At 45.7% G+C, this 21,894-nt stretch overlaps 1 protein-coding gene across 2 annotated transcripts in view; it reads left to right on the forward strand.

The window, feature by feature from the left end:
* Positions 1 to 381: 381 nt before the first annotated feature.
* KLHDC4 (kelch domain containing 4) overlaps positions 382 to 21,894 on the forward strand; it is a 31,167-nt gene continuing 9,654 nt past the window's right edge. The window contains exons 1-7 of one of the 2 annotated variants that reach the window (XM_065662739.1): positions 382 to 622; positions 1,951 to 2,042; positions 3,031 to 3,109; positions 4,027 to 4,125; positions 7,153 to 7,289; positions 17,370 to 17,462; positions 18,346 to 18,505. In XM_065662739.1, coding sequence (XP_065518811.1) covers positions 524 to 622; positions 1,951 to 2,042; positions 3,031 to 3,109; positions 4,027 to 4,125; positions 7,153 to 7,289; positions 17,370 to 17,462; positions 18,346 to 18,505 — 759 coding nt within the window. In that variant the 5' untranslated portion in view covers positions 382 to 523. Of the gene's footprint in view, positions 623 to 1,950; positions 2,043 to 3,030; positions 3,110 to 4,026; positions 4,126 to 4,945; positions 5,089 to 7,152; positions 7,290 to 17,369; positions 17,463 to 18,345; positions 18,506 to 21,894 lie in introns of those variants that run through there. The other variant, XM_065662740.1, reaches the window with a different exon arrangement.

Raw genomic sequence — 21,894 nt, forward strand, 5'->3', positions numbered from 1 at the left:
TCTCCAAACTTCGCAGCTGGAAATGAAAACGCTGCACACCTTCTCCCCCCAGTCCCTGAGGTGTTCAGCCCACGGTTAATGGTTATTTCTGCGGACTTACTCCTTCAGGTGACCACTAAGCCCTTCTCTTCACCAGGAGGGGCCATTTTGTGAGGGAAGCGGGGCCATTTTAGGGGTTTAACATACTCCTCGGGGCTGGAATAAGAAGTAACACGCATTACACGGGCGCTGGACTCCGAGGCTGGGTGACTGGCGGTGCATGGAGCCGCACTAACGCTTCTCCCCGCCCCGCCGGGGCTCGCAGGGCCGGGATCCGGCAGCCCCACGAGAGCGGACGCTGGGCCAAGTCCGCCGAGCCTGCAGAGGGCCCCCGCGGCCACACCGCTGGGGCAGGAGGCGGGCCGCGGCCTGGAAGCGCCGGGCTTTAGCGGGCGTCGGTGGCCGCTTCTTGGTGTGCTCGGGGTGGCCAGAGCGGCGCGGCGAGGGCGGTGCTCCCTGAGCGGCCTAGCGCGGCCTGTCAGCCATGGGGAAGAAGGGGAAGCGGGACAAGAAGGGGAAGGGGGCCGAGAAGACGGCGGCGAAGATGGAGAAGAAGGTGTCCCGCAGAGCCAAGAAGGAGGAGGTGAGGGGCTAGAACCGGGGGCTGTGGTACCCCGGCCCGCTGCGCCTCCCCTGTGGCATTGCGGCGTTCTCTTGGGTCTCGGGGTGTTTTAAGAAGTGGGGCTCGAAGGGAAAACAGGCGGTGAAGGCCGGTGGAGGAGGCTGGAAACGGGTGTTTCACGTTGAAGGCACATGAGTGTATCCAAGTGCAAGCGGCTGTAACTTGGGTTAGTCACTTAAGGGCCTGCCGCTCATCACCGGGTACGTGATGTGCAGGGGAAGGGGTTTTGAGGTCACAAAACCTCGCATCTCGTGTGAGATTTAGGGTTAGTGTTAGCGCGGTCCTGGTGAAAAAGCAGGGCTTGTCCTCGTGCTTGTGGGTCAGCCTGCAGAGCCATCAGTGGGAGCAGGGGAGAACAGCACAAGGGGTGACATAGGAACTGCTTCCAGGAAGGCTTCCGTGTGTCTGACAGGCTGGAGCCGTGTGTGGCAGCAGGTGGTAGAAGAGGAGAAGAAACCCCAGTTTAAGGGTCCTTTTTGCTTTCCAGCTCCCTCATCCCTTCTGGTTGTAAAAGCAAATGAAAATGTTTGTTTCTGTCACTCATAGAGTAGGTGCTTGTATTTAGGTCTCAAAACAGCTATTTTTCCCTGGTCAAAACATGGTGTTACCTGTTACCAGCATAATGCACGACTGAAGACATGGAGGGAGCCAGTGTACGTATTTCCTGGCTGCGGGGAGAGCTTATGCCATGCTGCACAGGTGAAATCCCCAGATTTTGGAAATCTCGGCTTTAGCTACACCTTCAGAAAGGTTAACTGAAGGGACATAGTGAGCAGTGGGGGTTGCAGGAGAGGCCGTGGATCAGAAACTCCCCCCTAGCTGCAGTCCTGCTTCTGCCCTCGCAGCTCTGTGTGTCTGCAGTTTTGGATGTAGATTAACAGAAGTTGAAAGGGGATAAAAATAACGTGGATGTTTCTCTCCAGCTAAAGTGTGATCTGGGAATTGGAAAGAATTTTCGGTTCCATTTGAGCGACTTCGCATTGCAGACAAAGAAGAGAACTAGCTGGGTTGTAGCATTGTAGTTGTTCATCACTTTGTCAGGTCCTAAATGATTTGCATTTACTTGCAGATTTGTGCAGTGTTTCTGCTGCAGGAACAGCAGGTGTGTGTTAAGTGCACTTAGCGTGTCATCCTTTTAAGGGCTCTTTTGAGCAACTTGTTAGTGTTCTAGGGGAGACCAATCTTTAAACTGTATGTGGAAGTGTTCAGCATCCGTTTCTCCCTGGTTTCATGTGGCGTGCAGTGGCCCTGTGCATGTCAAGGAGCTCACGTCTGGCTTTTATTTTCAGGAGGATCTTGAAGCCCTGATAGCAGAATTCCAGAGTTTAGATGCTAAAAAGACCCAAGTAATTGAGTCATCCTGCCCACCACCCTCACCCAGGTAAGAGAGTGTATGAGGCTTTTGCTGTCACTTCTTTTGGTATTTTTAATGAAATTTATTTGTGTAAAGTTATTTCCTGAGAGTGGAAATGTCTGGCATAACTGATAGCTGGAGTTACAAAATATCTGGTATGTTGAATACCTGTTTCAAAAAAGGACCAAAAGCTTGTTTGTTTTTGGCCTTAAAATCTACTTTTACACAAAAAAACACAAAAGAGGCAAAGCAGTGTTAGATAACAGGGCTTTGAGGAAAAATAACGGTTAGGAGGAAGTTTTGTATTTGGACTAGAAAGCTGAAAGGACTTAAGAGACCAAAGGATGCATCGTGAGGTACAGGACACTTCATCAAGTGTAGCTTGGGGTTCGCATACTTCTAGGTTCTGTATTTCTTCTTTCTGTGGCTTGTTAAATAAATGCCTTTCTCCAGGATAACTTTTCCTGGCTGTGTAGTGGGATATGTCAGTACCCTACTGTTGGTCTCACAAGGGTGTTACAGTGGTCAATTAGTTCCTTCTTGGTAGTGGTAGAGATCTGTCTCCACACGTTACAAAACACTCTGGTGGTATGTAAAGCAATGACCAGTGCAGGCTGCAGAATAGTGATGCAGGTAAGTTGATCTGAGACAGCCCAGTTCTACCCATAGTTATGTGCCCTCACAAAATTAATTTTTGTTCTTGACACACCAGCATTAAAATTCAAGAGCTCATGTCAAAAGGGGTGTTAAATGACATTATAACGTGTGCTCCTAAAATAGGAGAAGACTTCAGACAGTGTCAAATTAATCTTGCTTGAAGTTTTTAAGAAGTTAATTTCTTTGAGAAGTTTTTAGCCCTGGGGTGAATATCACAGCCTTGTAATTTGGCAGATGATGGAGAGACCTTTGTGGCTGGAGGGCAGAGGTGCCAAGTGCTAGCTGAGCTTAAGACTGCAAGCTTCTGTTACAAGACTCCTACACATTACTGGTTTGGCCATCCCTCTTTCTTTTGCAGGCTGAATGGCTCCCTCTCTGCTCACCCTGAGAAAGACGAATTGATCCTTTTTGGAGGTGAATATTTCAATGGCCAAAAAGTAATGTATACTTCAATTTTTTCTTCTTTATTCCACCCTCTCATTGCCTTTTACTGTAATTTGCATGAGTCTCATTTGAAGTGAAATTCAAGGCAGCACTCATAAAATATGTATTTGTCCCTGAATGAGAGCAAAATAGCCTTTTAATTCTACCGTGATACTCTCTCATGCCTGAGCAGTTGGCAGGAAGGAGACATGCTAGAACCCATTAAGAAGTCAGAGTGATTGTCTCGGCATCAATATTTCAGGGCTTCATAATTTCTCCAGACTCGATTGTAGCCATATCTTCCCCTCATTTTTTGATAACTCTCTAACTTCCAGCTTCCAAAACAAGACACGTCTGTAGTTTTGCTGTTGGCAAGGCGTTTCCTGCCTTGGAGATGTGTACAGTAGCAAATATTTGCACTCTTGTTACTGCATTTCTGCACATTGCAAGTGTTTATTTTGTTCCTGGAGACAGACTGGTCCTTATGACACTACGAAATTGAAGATACTGTAGTTTGAAAACTCAAGCCTGCCAGTGATATTTGGCTCCCTTAGGGTCACCCAGTGAGATGTGTTTAATTTTGCTTGCTTCACTACCTTGTTCCTGTCTCCGGGATGAGTAGCAGTTTGGGCAACTGTAACCTGCACATCTGTGTTAAACTTCCAGCTTCTTAACTCTTTGTATCTCAGGGTTTAACCAAGGGTTTGGGAAACAACAGTCCAGTCCAGTGAATCACTTTGACTCCCAGTCTTGTGGAGGAGGTTGTTGTCCTTCCCTGCCTGATCAGGCAGTAGGGGTGTTGCTTTACAAAGCTGGTGCTGGGCTCCTTCTCCCCCACATTCACAGGTAACCCTCAGACGTGCCTGTGCTTGGACACACTGGCCCTGTCGAATGGAGAGCTGTGGTGATGTCTGTTTTCTCTTCCTAACAGACTTACCTGTATAATGACCTGTATGTTTACAACATCCGGAAGAACAGCTGGTCTAAAGTAGAGATCCCCAACCCACCACCGAGGCGATGTGCTCACCAGGTAAGGTACTTGGTGCTGGAATTGTTCTAACATGGCACTAAAGATGGATAGGAGTTGATTTCCCCCCCCCCCCCCCCCCCCGCCCAGGGTTTCTGGCTTCTCTTCATTCCCCTTCTAATGGTGTCACTTCACCTCTTCTGCTGAGGGGGCCTGTACAAGCCAACCCGCAGTGCTTGTGCTCTCTGGAAGCATCATTGGGTGTCTTCTGGAAATGTTAAGTGTGAAGACTGGGGTTGTATCTGTTGGGTTGGCAGGACTCAGTGGGAGACTTCTGTTGAAGATGAGCTCTCTTTGCTACATCATGTAGGGACCAGCTCAACCATAAGTATGTATTTTCAAAAATGGTGGTCAGGTTATAACTTCAAATTCAACCAAAGTGCTATGAATGGCAGAGTTACTATGCATTATTGTTTCTTTAATGCCTACAGGCCTATACCTGTGGGCATTATAGATACTGCTGCTCCAGCAGTGTGAAAGCCCCATTACCATAGGGTGTCCCTGCAAGAATGCAGCAGTTGGCCTCTGCAAAGTATCCCAGCTGTATTAACACAACAGACCACTAGCACTGACTGTGTGTGTCCTGCCTTTGGATTGTGACTTTTTAGTTCCTTGTCAGATGGGCTGTTTCTCTTTAGTCTGCAAAGGCAAGACACAAAGTTGCCTAAATTTTCTCTGGGATGTCATGATACTCCCCTAGAGCTCACCTCTTGTACCTGTGTCATTAAGGTCACTGGCTGGTTGTGATGATGAAGAATTTGTGTTTGTTTACTTTATGTGAACACCACATTAGAAACTGGACCAAAGACTTGTATTTTTTGCAGGTCTTTGGCCCTCTCCAGCTGTCTGGTAGATTATCTTACCTGTCGCAGCAAGTGGCTGGGTGACTGGTACACTTCAAAAGCTGCCATACAGGATGCGAATGTTATTTGGCTACCCATGGCCGAAGCTCTTTAGAGCTTCCTGGTAAGATCCAACATGCCGGTTAGGTTCATATACCCTTGTTATGCTACACTTAAATGCCAGTCTTGCTCTAAGCTGTGTGTCCTGAAAGGTTCTGACTTGATTTTTGAGGGTGTCTTATGGTGCTTAAAATAAAACTTGATTTTGGAGGCCAGATTCCAAAAGGATACTGTAAATTCAAACACTCCCTAGGGGATAAGGAGGTTGCTTTGTGAGTGTGGAGTTGAGAGATGCTTGGCTGGTGTTGGTAGCCAGCAGGTGGCTGTCTAGCAGCTGAATATGAGCTAACCAGGGAGGCTGTGTGTCAGGGCGCTGCAGCTGGATTACCACAAAAATCAAATGGAAGTCTTGCTTCAACAATGAGTTTTCTGTCTGATAATTGTAGTCGCACAGGAGACAGTTCAGCCTCATTAGTTGACTGGTTTGTTATCTTTCATGCGACTTAATTTTTAATGTGTATTGTGTATTAAGCAAACAGAAGTATGTCTCTGGGTCTGTAGAAGCATATTTTCAGTCTTAATTGTCATCTCTGGCCTCAGACACACAGTTCTGAGTTGAACTGATGTAATGAAGTCCGTGTAACAGAGCCGAGGAGAGAACACCTATAGATGGGAGTTGTCAGTTTGAGGAGAAGGTTTAGCTATGTAATGAATTTTGAGCCAGCTCTGCAGAAGGTCACACACAAGCACGAGTGGGCTGTTGCATCTGCCTTTTTGTTCAGCTTTTAAGTTCTAGAAGCCTGTAAAAAAAACAGGCTTGTATCCCCATTGTTTAGGTAATTTTCCAAAAATCCTGTTTGCAGACACACCCGTATTTTCTCTTGTGTTTAGTCTGTGCATGTATAGGCTGGTTTGTCAGGGTATGTTCATGTGTCTGATGCTGAAAATCTTTTTTGCTGTTTGCTGGGAAAGGTAGGTGGCTAGTGGAGCCCTTCTGAAGAAAGAGATCATTATCCCAGTGTTGATCTCTGAGGTACCCTGGAAAAAACACATGTGGAAGAATTTGTTTATAGTGTAAACAGCCCAAGAGGTCCTCACCGAGGAAGAAATTTACACAGTCACATAGTTTCCTTTTTGGGATTCCTTCCTTCTCCCTTAGTGCTTGCGCAGATTATTATAATGAATTAGTGTCTTGCTCTTCCCTCCCTGCTTTTAACTGTCAGCTTGCATTGCAGCAGTGTTTTGGTGCTGCTCTACGGAAAAAAAAATATATTAAAAACCTCTTTGATACTTTTCTCTCTGCTGCTTGCCCTAATCAAAGCACTAACAGTCTCCTCTTGTCCAAATGATGCACATTTTCTTCTGTGTTTGCTTTTTTGGGGGCTTTTGGGGTTGGTTTTTTTTTTTGGCGGGGGGGAGGGGTGGTGATTTTGGTTTTGTTTCTTCAGAGGGAACAGTAGTGCTTTTCAGGTCTTGGAAGGTGTCAGGTTTGGACTTGTGCCGTAGCTTGGCTTCTTTACTGCTTGTTGTTTTATAATCTACAAATCTGTAAAGAGCAATTGCACACTGTTAATGGCCTTTTCCAGAAGACTTTTCCCTGCATTGCTGTGCCTGCCTGGTGCTGGGATGTTAGATGTGTCTTGGAGGAAGGAAGTGCCCCTGTTCTTCCCATGCCTCAGAACTCATCACCCACAGTATGGCTATTCATGTGACTAAAGGATGGGTGAAATGTTGCTGAACCTTAGCTGTGGAGAGGTTTCCTTCTGGTGAGCAGAGAGATTTGAACAATTGTTAAACTAAACTGTTTAGTTTAAACTAAATCCCAAGAAGCTTCCCAGGGAACTTTAAATTTGTGTAACTGAAACTCAAAATGCTAGAAGCTGGGAAGAGCCCAGCTCCTTGGCCAGCTTTCTTTTGCTATAGGGGCAGTAACAATGAATAACTTGCATTTAATATTCCTCTTCCTTCAGCCCCAGAGAGCTGCTTCTGTCAACCAAGGCAGCAGCAGCCACTGCCACTTGTCTGCTGCCTGGTATTTGGAGGCAGCTGCACATTTGACTGATAAGGTACTTCTGTCTCTGGTTTCTGAACCCTTGTCTGATCCAGCTCTTCATTCTTCTTTTGACAGGCAGCAGTGGTACCCACAGCTGGTGGGCAGCTGTGGGTATTTGGCGGGGAGTTTGCATCTCCCAGTGGGGAGCAGTTCTATCATTACAAGGATCTCTGGGTACTGCATTTGGCTACCAAGACCTGGGAGCAGATCAAGTAAGTAGTGGGCATCTTGTCTAGATCATGTTTTTGCCAATAAAGGTTGGACCAGATGATTCTTGAGGTCCCTTCCAGCCTGTGATTCTATGATTCTGTGATGTGCTCTGAAGTCAGTGGTGTTGACCTCATGAGAAACTGTGCCAGCATGATCTGAGTTTAATTACTGGTATAGTGCTGTGGTTTCCCAGCTGTCTGCTCATCTCCATTCAGTACAGGGGTGCCCTTCCTAGAAATGGTGGAGAGCCCAGCCTCCACTAAGAAATGGAAATGAGAGTTGTGTTCCAGGTCTATTGAGGCCAAAATTATTTTGTTTAAGACATGATTTTTTTGAGTATGGGTGTGCTTGGGTGTTACTTAACTGAAGAAAACAGTATCATGAATAGCACTCTGCCTGTTTCAAAGCAGTACTTGTTCCATCTCCTGGGCTTCTCCTGGCTGGGCTGTACAAGACCAGTACAAGGATCTCCCAGTTTTACCATTGCTCGAGAAGACAGCTTGTATCTATCCACTGGGCCAACTTCACTCCTGATAACTGGCATTTGCTGCCTCAACATTCCTTGCGATAAACAAGCCAATCATTCAGATTTGTCCAAGTAAATAGGTGCCAAAAGCCCTGGTAGTTTTTAACAGGAGTTAAGGTGTCTAATATCTTCTGTGGATCTGGCCTGAAGTCCTCTGCTAATGTGTCCTTAACTTCTGGCTTCCTTGGTTATGCTGCTTTTATTTGAGAGAAGGTCTCATGAATCATCCAGTAGACTGAAAGGCTGGAGATGTGGCTTTGATTCTCTTGGACATTGGGATTATCGTGACTGTGGGATTAGTCAGAGCCCAGCTTTGAGTGGAACTCGTGCAGCTGATCTTTGAGGTGGCACTTGGGAAAGCAGCAGGTTTTGAACACTTGCTCATCTGCTGTTCAACTTGTCAGGCTCCTGGTTATGAGCTCTGTGTACTTCCTTTAGATGGAAAGCCCTAGATCTGCCTAGGTTGATCACTTTTCACCCCGCTTACAGAGCGCGGGTGCCTGTTGTCTGTGTCTCTCTTCTTGCACAGTAATTGAGAGGGTGGTTCAAGACTGAGCTGTGCAGAGACGAATATGAGGCTCTGCCTTGACACATGCCTGAGGCCACACAGTGAATCACCTTGCCTGTCTTCCTTTTCCCCCCTCCCTGCAAAATGGGAGGATTGATACTGCCTCATATGGGGGAAAATTAGAGGTTTAATTTTACTAATGTTAATGTAGCACTGAAGGGAATCTGGTGTGGAGGGTGCAGGAGGGCATATAGAGCCAAAGTGCTAAAATCTCAAGGAGTCCAAAACAGGCTGTGTTAGAGGATGCTTTGGAGCAGAGGATCTTGGCAGCTGACTGCTCTGCAAGAATCCAGGGTAGTCCTTTTGCATGCTCTGGGAGGCTGAGGGAAAGCTGTTTGATTCATAAGCGGCTGGTTCCTGTCCAGCACTGTGGTTCTTGGCTCCAGAGCTGGCAGTGTTAATCTGGTAACAGCTGTAATTTGCCATGTTAGAGGAAGCCAGGTTTCCTCTAGTGAGCCCTGCCTGTCTTTGAGAAGTCGGGGTGAGAGAAACCCTCCCAAACAAGGGAGGGCTCTTTAAGAGATGCAAGGATTAAAAAGACTTGTCACTGTGCAGGCCGATCTGCCTATTGTTTTTAGGTAGAAGCTGACGTAATAACTGTAAATGTGAGTGCACCCCTCCCAGCTCCCCAAAATAACTGCTGAATCCCTTGCTTCATCTCAGCTAAGTGAAGGGGATGAATTCCAAATACATTCTATCCCTATGAGTTTCAATTAGGCAGGGGGGAGGAAGTGATGCTCGCTATAGAGTTCCTACTAAGAGAAAGGGTTGACATTTCAACCAAACTCCTGGTTGAAGATATTCTCAAGGGAGAGCAGTATTAATACCCAGCTGCAGGGAGAGCAAGGGCAGGAGACTGGTTTTTGTGAGCCATCGGAGAATCCAGTTGAGGCTTCATTAGCTCCACCACCAGTGGCGCAAATTGTTCTCTCATGGGTTTGCAGATGTGTTGCTGTCGAGCTGATTTAGGGTTTTCCACTCCAAAACCAAATGCTGCAGTAGCTGGCCTGCCTGGGAGTAGAAACTGAGGTGGTTGTGAGCACGTCCTGCATCTTACCCCACATGGGAGAGCAGCCTGAGGGATGCTGAGTGTAACTTATACTGCAAAAGCAGTTCCTTCCCTGGAGCTGAGCATGAAGCTTGCATGTGCTGCAAGTTGCAGAAGGCCCCCAGCAATCTCAGGACCCAAGTGGACTAAAACCATGGCAAGAGATTTTGTTGTGGTGGCTTGTTGCATCTAGTGAGGAAGGAGCTAGATTGGCAAGGTGAGCTCCTGGTCCCTCCTATCGAGGAAGTGTTAGGTACTATGCTGTTCAACTCCATCACCAAGTATTGCTTGTTGAATGCCCCCCTTTGGCTGCCATGCCACAGAGGGAGGATGCATTTGGAAACACTGATGCTTCATTGTTTCTTGGTAGGAAAAAGTACAGACGTTTTCTAAGTGAGCATCATAAGTTTGATGCCCTGAAGAGATGATCTTTTCTCTTGCCCTGCCCCGTGCAGGATCTACTCCATTTGAGCTTCTTGATGTGTTTGGGTGGATGTCTGTCTTTCAGCTTTGCTGGAATTCTGAAAACGCCTGTGGCCTGGGCCCAGTGTTTGGATAAAACAAAATGCATCTCCTCCCCATCCTTGGGCAGAGCTCCAGGAGCTGCATTAATGAAGCATCTAGCGGAGAAGGCTGGGAGGGGATGTCTTTGTTTTAGTGCTAACCTGACTGAGTGTGAAAATCAGATTTCTGCTGCCTCTTTGCTTTTCCATGTGGCATCTTGATTACAGTCTGCTTAGAAAGAGGAATAGGAAAAGGCAGAGATGATCACTGAGTTGTATGAGGGATTCTTTTTTCCTGCTTCTTTTAAAACTGATCGTAACATGTGCAGCATTTCGCTTCCTTTAGCATTTTGCTTTTCTTGCCAGGGAATCCCATTGCTGCTGTCATTTTTCCACATAGGTTTCTCATGTCTGTCTGAAGTCTAGCACTTTTCAAATAGCCATTAGCTAGCTGGGATGACTGGTGACAGTGGGGGATAAGCTTTGGGGCTGGTGACGTTGGGAGAGTGAATGTATCTGGGAGAACTACATAGCAAGAGAAGATTGCATAGGTTTGTTCGGTCATGGTACAACAAGCCCTCACGTAGTAGGGCAAGCAGTCATTCCATGTTTCCAACATGGTAGCAGCGTTACCTGAATAAATGACTGGTGATAGACATTTGGGGTACAGACTGGTATTGAGTAAACTCAGTTGGATTTGGAAGACATCATTTTAGTGCAAATTATAGGGTACCATAATTGTTCATTAAGAATTGTCTGGACAAGAGAGACACTTTCTGTTTCTGTTCCACGTGGACAGAATCACATGTGCCCTTTTTTAGGTGGGTTTGAATGTACTGGTTTGTGTGGATTGAACAGCTAAGATGGCCCTGCTGCAATCTGAACTTGCAGTTTTAGGCAGTCTAGTTATTTCAGCCCCACAGTGTAGATTTCAGACAATTATGTTGTCCTTCCTGGCCTGCAGTTCATAGAATCATAGAATAGTTAGGGTTGGAAAGGACCTTAAGGTCATCTAGTTGCAACCCCCCCTGCCATAGGCAGGGATACCTCCCACTAAACCATGCCACCCAAGGCTTCATCCAGCCTGGCTTTGAACACCGCCAGGGATGGAGCAATCACAGCCTCCCCGGGCAACCCATTCCAGTGCCTCACCACCGTAACAGGAAAGAGTTTCTTCCTTATATCCAATCTAAACTTCCCCTGTTTAACCCATTACCCCTTGTCCTATCACTACAGTCCCTAATGAACATTTCGTCCTGCAGCATCCGTGGAGGCCTCTTCAGACAGTGGAAGCTGCTCTGAGGTCTCCACGCAGCCTTCTCTTCTCCAGGCTGAACAGCCCCAACTTCCTCAGCCTGTCTTCATACGGGAGGTACTCCAGTCCCCTGATCATCCTCGTGGCCTCCTCTGGACTTGTTCCAGCAGTTCCATGTCCTTCCTATGTTGAGGACACCAGAACTGTACACAGTGCTCCAGGTGAGGTCTCACGAGAGCAGAGAGGCAGGATCACCTCCTTCGACCTGCTGGTCACGCTCCTTTTGATGTATCCCAGGATACGGTTGCTTTCTGGGCTGTGAGCGCACACTGAAGCCGGCTCATGTTCTTTTTCTTGTCAACCAACACCCCCAAATCCTTCTCCGCAGGGCTGCTCTGAATCTCTTCTCTGCCTGACCTGTGGCTGTGCCTGGAATTGCTCTGACCCAGGTGAAGGACCTTGCACTTGTCATGGTTAAACTTCATAAGGCTGGCATCAGCCCACCTCACAAGTGTGTCAAGGTCCCTCTGGATGGCATCCCTTCCCTCCAGCGTATCAACCGAACCACGCAGCTTGGTGTCATCGGCAAATTTGCTGAGGGCGCACCCAATCCCACTGTCCGTGTCAGCGACAAAGATGTTGAACGGGACTGGTCCCAACACCCATCCCTGAGGACACCACTCGTTACTGGTCTCCAGCCGGACATTGAGCCATTGACCACAGCTCTGCATGTGGCCATCCACCCAGTTCTTTATCCACCGAGTGGTCCATCCATCAAATTGATGTCTCTCCAATTTAGAGACAAGGATGTTGTGTGGGACAGTGTCGAACGCTTTGCGCAAGTCCAGGTAGATGACATCAACTGCTCTACCGCTGTCCATCAGTTCTGTAGCCCCATCATAGAAGGCCACCAAATTGGTCAGGCAGGATTTGCCCTTAGTGAAGCCGTGCTGGCTGTCACCAAGCACCTTGTTGTTTTTCATGTGCCTTAGCATGCCTTGCAGGAGAATGTGCTCCAAGATTTTGCCAGGCACAGAGGTGAGACTGACTGCTCTGTAATTCCCCGGGTCTTCCATTTTCCCCTTCTTGAAAATGGGGGTTATATTTCCCTTTTTCCAGTCGTCGGGAACTTTGCCTGACTGCCATGATTTTTCAAATATGATGGCCAGTGGCTTAGCAACTTCATTCGCCAGCTCCTTCAGGACCCACGGATGGATTCCATCAAGTCCCATGGACTTGTGCATGTTCAGGTTCTTAAGATGGTGTTGAACCAGATCCTCTCCTACAGTGGGCCCAACGTCTTCATTCTCATAGTCCCTGCATCTGCCTTCCAAGACTTGGGTGGTGCAGTCGGAGCCTTTGCCAGTGAAGACCGAGGCAAAGAAGTCATTCAGAACCTCAGCCGTCTCCAAATCCTGTGTAGCCAGTTCTCCTGAGAGCTTCCTCAGGGGCCCATGTTGTCGCTAGTCTGTCTTTTATTCACTATGTGCCTATAGAATCCCTTCCTGTTATCCTTAACATCCCTAGCCAAGTTTAATTCTGATTGGGCCTTAGCTTTCCTAACGTGGTCCCTAGCTTCCCGGACAACATCCCTGTATTCCTCCCAGGCCGCCTGTCCTTGCTTCCACCTTTTATAAGCGTCTTTTTTCCTTTGAATTTTCCTCACCAGCTCCTTATCCATCCATCCAAGGAGGTCTTCTGGCCCTCCTCCTGCACTTATTCTAGTTGAGACGCAACACTCCTGAGCTTGTAGCAGGTGATCCTTGAATATCAACCCCACAGTCTTGGGCTCCCCTGCCCTCTAGGGCTTTATCCCATGGAACCTTACTAAGGTTCCTGAAGAGGCCAAAGTCTGCTCTCTTGAAGTCCAGGGCAGTGAGCTTGCTGCACGCTCTTCTCACTGTCCTGAGGATCTTGAATTCGACCATCTTGTGATCGCTGCATCCAGGGCTGCCCTGGAGCATCACAGATCATTCTGGTGCCATAAGAGGCTTGGCTGTAAAACACTTTTAAAGAGAGCACCTTAAATAACTCATCCCTGTATGTAGCATCCCTGTATTGTGCTTGCGAAGGCTGCTGGGGAAGTGGATCTCCATTATCTCATCACAGAGGTAATGTGATGCTACATTATCTCACAGTGCTGCCAGCCTGCTTGACAGAGTTAAACTTTGCTATATTTAGCAACATTTAGCTATATTTACTTGCATTTTGCGTGCACACATATGCAAATACAACAAATCCTAGCCCGTTAGAGGACTTGCCAGCAACTGACTTCAACTTACAGAAAACACCTTATCATGTGTGTGATACATAAGGTTGCCTCAGTGCACAAACTCTGCCTTAGCGCTAAGGAATGTTTTAACCTAATTGCCTTATTCCTTCTTAGAGAGAAGATTCATATTTACCTCTGTTGCCCTATGCACTCCCTCAAAGAGAGACAGGGAGCATCATGCTTTGGAGCTATGCTTGGGAACTGGCAGATCCCTCCTTGCTGTGGATCTTTATCTTGCTTTTGAGTCTGTATAGCTCCCTTCTCTTTAATACTGGAATGTTAATGATACTCCCATAACAGTTTTGTGAGATGTGGTGCTATAAATACTTCAGGGTAGCATTTCGCAAGTGCATGTTTAATGCTGTTTACAAGAGAGAACTGGAGCAGTCACTATGCTGCAGGATGCCTTTCAGCATAGGTTTGTTTTCTGATTGATGGCTTTTCTTGCTCATTTGTTATGTCACTAGAAAGATTGGGTCCTGTGACACAAAGTAGAAAGATGCATTTGTGCTTAAAGAAGGGTATTTTCGTGTACCATTGAGTAGACCTCCTCAGCCCAGAAGGCAGCCTTATGAGCTTTGGTAGATCGGGATCCAAATGTACAACTGTTGATTGATTTTGCAAGGGATTTGATTTGAAGATTTTGTGCCTTGTGGCAATTGCATATTCACTCATGTACTTCCTGAGTGTGCAGACATGGGGTTACGCTCTCTGTGTGTGCCGTTGAGCATTCATAAATGTAAGATACAGAGCTGAAGTCCTGGCCTTCAGTGGCCTTGAGTACTGGAGGATAAAAGTACTTTATCCTGAAATGCCCCTTTGATGGGATGTTCTATGCATCATCACTTTTATTATTATGGAAAGATTCCAAGATTCATCGGGACATCCTCTGGATGAAGGAATGAATGAAAAGGTAACTCACTTAGGCAGTCTGCAGCCACTGTGACATGTAAGTCTTGAATCTGGGGGCTGAATTCAGGTCTGTTATCTTACTGTAAGTCCCAGGGTAACTCCAGAAGCAAAAGCAAGTTCCTTATGGAGCAGTTCTGATCAGACTCATGCTGTACATGTGTAGAGCCAGTCGTTATCCAGACTTATCTTTTAATCTATTTTTAAGAAAAGTCTGGAGAATTTACAGCTCCCTCCCACATGTCTGCTTTCTGGTGTCAACCCCAGGAAGTGAGTATTAATCATAAAGTCTGTGGAATCATTTCCAAAAGGCTTGTTTTGGACCATGAGCAGTGATACAGGTAAAAGAGACAGTTTGCATTTGGGAAATGAGTTTTCAAGCTTGCAGCAACTGCTTTTTTGAGTGGCAGCATAGTTACATGTTCCTGCCTGTCTTCTTTGACTATGCTGTTTGGTTTTTCCAGTGTCATGTTTGGAGACTGGAGTCAAAGGGCCTTGGGTCTGTGAAGAGTTCTATGTAAAAAATACTTTCTAAGAGTAATTGCTAGAAGTTTAGGAGGACACATCCTTACATCAAAGGCTCTAGACCTCTATAGGTAATTTCTGCAATGTGTAACCCTAAGGCCAAGGAAGCTGGGAGTATACAATGTGCAGGGTGAGGCTTCTGTGAACTGTTTTTCAGCATCTGTTCTTGTAGGGTTATATTGCTAGTCTCAAGAAAGGAGAGAACAGTCTTGTGACTGAGAGCAAGTGGTGCAGGTGTGGGTGAGACTTCTCTGAATTCAGATCAGGCTCCAGACTGAATGTTTTTCTTTGTGACTTTGAGGTAATTGTACGCTTGTGGGAACTCATTTATTAAAACACACATATTGATGAATAAACTTTTTATTATTCAGAATTGATTTTTTACTTGGAGGGGACCTGTTTGTGAAGAAAGGCGGATGGCATTCTCTGAGAAAAGGATTTTATTGTTAATGTTTATTTTTAATGTTAATGTTGATTTTTTTGTTAATGTTGATTTTTAATTCCTTCTTTCCTTAATATATATATATATATATATATATATATATATATATATATATATTTTGAAAGGTACCATTGTTTGGAATAATAATTTGGGAGCTTTTTACAGAAAAGAGAATAACGCTTTCACATCTTGATGAAATTAATGCTAAGGTGCTATTGTGCAGGGTGATACTTAAAAATCCAGTAAATGCCTAGAAAACCTTACTCTCTGTTAGAATAAAAAGTCCAGGCAGTCAATATTAATTCATTCTTACCCAAATGCTGCTGTTATGCTTGGAGTTTTTCATTACGACTGGTGTGAGATTGTCAGTTTTGATGATGAATAAGGGCCCCCATTTTCACTCTCCACAAAAGTGTGTCTCTGCGCTTTACAGCTACCTGCTGCCAGTTCAAGTGTACCAGTATGTTTGTGGGTTTAGGTTTTGCTGTTGTTTTCAGTGGTGAGCATGTTTCTTATTTATTTAGGCCCTGATTCTTCAACCACTTAACGCATGTTAACACTGCCTATTTGAGCAGTCTTGCTGTGTGTGCTTTGTGAGGCTCCTCAGCCAGAGTGAAAATGTGATAGATTGATCGACGGGGGCAGAGAACACACAAAGCAAACCCTGTTTTAGCTGCAGTTTGGCTTAAAGTTGCCTTTGTTTTGAGAGTTCTTGAAGTTGTTTTTGTTCTCTCTCATGTAATGTGCAGTTTGTAGGTGAACATGAAGGAAGGTGCATCTTCATTGCCTCTTGGGAATGTCATTGCCAGCTGCCTAGCTTCGCGTGAAGCCTTTGGATGTGACAAATGGGGTATTGTTCCTTGTTCCTGGAAATGGAAGTAGCACATTTAACTGAAAGGTCAGGAAGGCTTGAAAGAACAGAACAGAGTAACTGCATTTTAGTGTACAAGATAATAACAATGATTTGTTTTGTGGCAATGTCTTTGTTGTTGAGGAAATCATAGAACCATGAAACTGTTTGGGTTGTAAAGGACCTTAAAATCATATAGTTCCAAGTCCCCTGCCATGGGCAGGGACGTCTCACACTGGACCATGTCACGCATGGCTCTGTCCAACCTGACCTTAAACACTGCCAGGGATGGAGCATTTACCACTTCTTTGGTCAGCCTGTTCCAGTGCCTCACCAACCTCTCAGTAAAGAACTTCTTCCTTATATGTAACCTGAACTTCCCCTGTTTAAGTTTGAACCCATTCCCTCTTGTCCTATCACTGCAGTCCCTGATGAAGGGGCACTCTCCAGCATCCTTGTAGCTAGCCCCCTTCAGATACTGGAAGGCTGCTCTGAGGTCTCCATGCAGCTTCTCTTGTCTGGGCTGAACAGCCCCAACTTTCTCAGCCTGTCTCCATATGGGAGGTGCGCCAGCCCCTGATCATCTTCGTGGCCTCCTCTGGACTTGCTCCATCAGCTCCATGTCCTTCTTATGTTGAGGTCACCAGAACTGTACACAGTAATCAAAGTAATTTACAAAGTCTTCTTGCTAGTTTGATACCATCTCATATCTGCAGGTGGATGAGTGAAGATGTTATGGGTATGTGATTTCCTAAGACATGGAAGGAGAGTGTAAGTCTTGGCACTTGGAGAAAACATCTTTGCCTGGAGTTCCTTTCTTGCAGTTTTGGGAGTTAACTGCTATTCATTAAACTTTCCTGACAAATTAGCTTCTGAGTCATAGCAGAAAAGACTTCAAGACTTTGGGTGCTGTGAGAGACATGTTGGCTTATCACTAGGAATAAAATTGTTACTGCAAAATTGCCTGTGTTGCAAATACCAGGAGTTACAGGAAGAGCACACATACTGTTCTGGAGAAAATCATACATATGTATTAATGCAGTAAGGTTCCCCATGGTTTCCCATTCCTGAAGAACAGAAGCTGAACTCAACCAGGCCAGCTGCTGAAGACTTTAATAAAAATGAACTGACACACTAGCAGGAAAGGGAATTTTGCTGATATGTGGAATTTCTTTGTGTTTCAGGGCATCAGGAGGTCCATCTGGACGGAGTGGACATCGAATGGTTGCTTGCAAGAGACAGCTGATCATCTTTGGAGGTTTCCATGAGAGCGCAAGGTGGGTTATTGCAGGATGGCTGATGGTATTGAATCCTCTCTAAAAAAGACAACAGGATTTTTCCAGTTACAGAAAGCTGGGCTTTAATGGAGGGATTATCCTCAGCAATACTGTTACCGAACTAGACTTTTATTTTAGAAATTCAAGTGATCTTGATTTAAAGTCTCCAAGTGTTTCAGAAATCATTGTACCACTTAGCTAATCACTCAAGCAGCTGCTTATCCTTGTAGCTAAAGCTCAATAGATCACTTTTGGCCTCTGCATCTTGTCTTCCCAAAACATCTCCAGTAACTCTCATATTCTGTGTGAGGTCACAGCTACACTGTCATGGGGGACTGTGAAGAGATTGTGCTATGTAGTGTCTCAGAGACAGTAAGCAGCATAAGCACAGTCCCTGGGAGGACAGTGCAAGTTGAGTAAGCCCACTCTAGACTTGACTGTGTCTTTGGGAGTTTAACCTGTGTAGAGCATTTTCCACTAGCAGTATGTGAGCTGGCTAGTAGAAGGGGAATAGGGCATATGTGTATTTTTCCCATCCCCCATGACAGACATGGCTCTAATCTTTTGTATTCTGGTTTAAGTTACCTTGGACCATGTTAACTGGAAAGAGTTGATGAAACCTCTGTTTCTGTAGTAAGGAATGATGGTAGGTAAAAAAGAACCCAGGGAAGTCTTGCTTAAAGAAGCTTTGTCAAATGCAAATTGTTGCACTGAAATAGTAATATGTAGGTTGCTACGGAAGGAGAAAAGCCATAAATGCAAGAAGTTGAGTGAGGTGTTTCACCTCTTCAGAGGTTCCTGGTGCTATTTCAGTGATACTTTATCCTGTCCTAAATGAGTGACCGTTACAAAAACCTGTGATATGCCAATCTGCTCTCCCTAGAGATTACATCTATTACAATGATGTGTATGCTTTCAACCTGGACTCCTTCACCTGGAGCAAGCTGGCTCCATCGGGGATCGGCCCTACTCCAAGATCTGGGTGTCAAATGGCTACCAGTCCTGAGGGCAGCATAATCATCTATGGAGGCTACTCCAAACAGGTAGAGAGATTTTGTGGTAAACTGGTGCAGTATTTCCTGGATTCTAAACTGAAGAGTTGGTGGAAGAACTAAGCAAATACACAGTTATGCCCTTGGATTGTTTGTACACAATGGTTCAGGTTGCCATGAACCAGTACTGCCACAAAAAGAGGCATCTTGTCTTCTAATTGTGCCTTCTTTCAGGCAGTTGTGTGCTGACTGAGGACCTTATCTTCATTAAAAATGGATTCAACATTCTCCCTGCTAATCTAATCCAATATAAGGAGGTGATATCATAGATGGAGAAACTGGGAGAAATTACATTTTTTGTCAATAGTGGTGGTTACTGCCAACTTAAAGCATTCCCTGGTAGAACTCATCTGTATTCCAGCACTTGCAGGTTTTAAGCAGCAGTTGCCAGAAGACTTTTATTTTCTTACATCAGTTAAAGGGTTAAGGGAGAAGCACTAGTTAGCAAACTCAGTAAGCCAAAGAAGACTTCTGATGCGCAGCAGGCTTCCTCTCCTCTGCTGCTGGCTTTGTTAATCATGGTAATATATACTGGGTAGCCCTTCAGACTGTATGTCCTCACTGATCAAGTATCCCTGTCTCCATGCTGGGTGGGAGGAAGTAAATATTTCATTGAGCAAAAGGCTTCTGCAAAAGCTTTAATGTTGCAAATGCAGACAGAAGACCCAGATCCTGCTGCTACTGTCTCAGTGGAAAGGCATTGCTTCCAGCAGCGTGTTGCTGGGGGAGGAAGACATGTTGTTCTTCTGCTGTGAATAAATGAACAAAGAAGAGCGGGGAAAGGGAAGAGAAGGTAGTCTGTCTATATATTTAGAAGCATTTGTGCCTTCTCATGGCGTGCGCTTGGGGCTCCATCTCGTCAGATGTGCATTTGAGTAAATAGCAGTAACAATGTAGAGGCGTTTTCTACCCAAAAGGGGTTTGTCCTCTTCCTTTCTCTGTCCTGTTTTCTCACTGTTGAGGGTGGGAAGGAAGCATGAGCCTGCCTGCATTACTAGATGTTGATTTCTCATGGCTACTGAAAGCAGCTGGGTTTCAAATGCACATTGAGCCCCATGGAAATATAAAAGTTGATTCATGTTTCCGTTTGGTTCTGTTCCACTTAACAAGGGTGAGCTCTGTTGCACTGCTCTGAGTTGTGTTAAGCTAATAAATAAGAAGTGGAAGGTATGGATGAAGGCAAAGCTGCCCTCAGCTTTCATGCAGGGCACTGAACTGATAAGAGCTGTGTGCAGATTCTCTCCAGCTTGGAGAACAGCTTTGAGATAGAAACAGTCACTCCTGTTACAAGTTTATTTCCTTTGTAGTATAAAGAGCTAAGTCTGCTTCCTTCTGTGCCATTCTGAACAGAGACTTTGCTTGTGTATTCTGTAGAACAAGTGAACTGTCAGGCAGGAGTGGCACAGCCAAGCTATAAACTGACCAAAGCACTGGACAGAATTTTCTCTGCAGCTTTCCTGACATGCAAAGGCAACAAACAGTTAGCATGCTTCTCAAAATTTAATTCAGCAAGATTTAGCTCTTTTGGAGAGCACAACTTCAGTAACATGTGGCTATTTAATTCTCATTGGATCTTTGCTTGTAGCCTATTGTGGAGCTAAGTCTCTCTGGGTTTACTTTGAAGTGAAGAAGGCATGTTTGGCTTGTGTATTCCCCCAGAGTCATTGACTGGGATACTCTTGAAAAAATAAAGAGATAGACAGTGGAGGAGACAGTACTTAATTGGAGCTGGGTGGGAACAGGAGTAGAGCTATTCCTGTCTCCAATTAGAGAGGCAGATGCTACTTTCAGTAGTGCTGTGAAGACTTTTTTGTCGTACGAAGACTGGGTCTTTTTGCATATGAAACCAGGCAAGTGTCCAAGCAAAGTGCCATTCACCAAGGCATATAAAGGCTTCTCTCTTTGTAAGAGGCAAGACTAAGCTGCACATGGGCTGTGAAAAATGGTGCAGATTCGTGTGGAGGCCTCTGCGGCCAGAGCTCCTACCAAGCATGTATATGGTGTGAATTGGTTTGGAGGGGAGTGGAAATCATAATAGCTCCTCTGTTTTAGTATGGGCATGATATGGCTGTCACATTGCTGGAGGAGAGTTGCGATGTGGCAAGTCTGCTTTCATGCAGTGGGCAGTTCTGATGCATTATGTACCGTGGTTCCCTTAGCCCTTGCAAGTCTGCTTTCAATTACTGTACCAAAGTACCTGTGGTACAGTGCACATGTTTTGTCTAGGGCAAAAAGATGTAAGCCCAGTAGATTCATGGTTACAGGTGGAAATGTAGGCATCTTTGTACCCATCTGGCTGCTGGGGCTCTGTAATGCCTGAGCAACACCATCCACTTGCTGCCAGGGGTGTTCTTCTGACCGGGTGATCAATCTCCCCATCTTCAATCTGGTCGGCAGGCGTCATGAGCTGGCAAGGCAGAAACAGAGATTTGGTCCCTGCTTTGGTTTTTCTGGGCTTCAATGCAGAACTGAGCATGCAGGGTCAGTTTTCAGTGATGTCTGTCAGTACAGGCCATGTGGCTGTATTCCCTTCATGTGGCCCAAAATAAAAAAATCTCTTTCATGGCTGCAGAAATACAGGCAAAACAAGTCAAGTGATTTGTCTAAGGCACTCCAATGCTCCTATACAGAGCCAGGACAAGAACCTTAGTACCCAGACATGCCTTTGTCTATGCCAGCCAATAGATTTTGCTGACCAGCTGGTGAACAGCGAGGATACCAATGGTGAGAAAGGATTTTTACAACTCTGAGTGCGACTAATTTGGGATGTGGGTGCACAAATTGACAAGAGCATGCCTGATACTATGAAATGCATGATTCTTTGCACAATAGTGTCCCTGTGTTCATCTGTTTCATCTTCAGCCTAGAAATGATAAAGGTAACTTTTGTGATCCCTTACAGAATCTTAGAATGGATTGGGTTAGAAGGGCCCTTTAAAGCGCATTCAATTCCAACCCCTGCCGTGGACACCTTCCATTAGAGCAGGAAGGGAATGTTGTGGGTGTTGTAAGCTCTGCCTAAGATGTACCTCAGAATCCCACAGGGAGCTCAGACTTGCTCTCCTGCTGATCTTAAAGATGTCCTTATCCATTTCTCATGCTCGGGATGGGGCTTGCAGCAGCAAGCTGCATTTTTGGCTGTATAAAGCAATGCTTATAGCTCTCTATTGCTAGGCAACGTGAGCACACTGTGCCTGACTGGCACAGCGGACGCAGCCGGGAACTGTTGGAGGCTAACGCTGCTCTACCTTGCAGGTGCAAGCAGCCTACAAGCCATGGGAGGGCTGGCGTTACATGTGTGCAAGGCTTTTGGATGCCAAAGCCGACTAGCATGTGGGTGTTTCTTTTGGTTTTGTGGTGGGTTTTTTTTTGAACAACCTT

Source organism: Lathamus discolor, chromosome Z (assembly GCF_037157495.1).
Source record: "Lathamus discolor isolate bLatDis1 chromosome Z, bLatDis1.hap1, whole genome shotgun sequence".
In the NCBI taxonomy this organism is placed as follows: domain Eukaryota; kingdom Metazoa; phylum Chordata; class Aves; order Psittaciformes; family Psittacidae; genus Lathamus; species Lathamus discolor.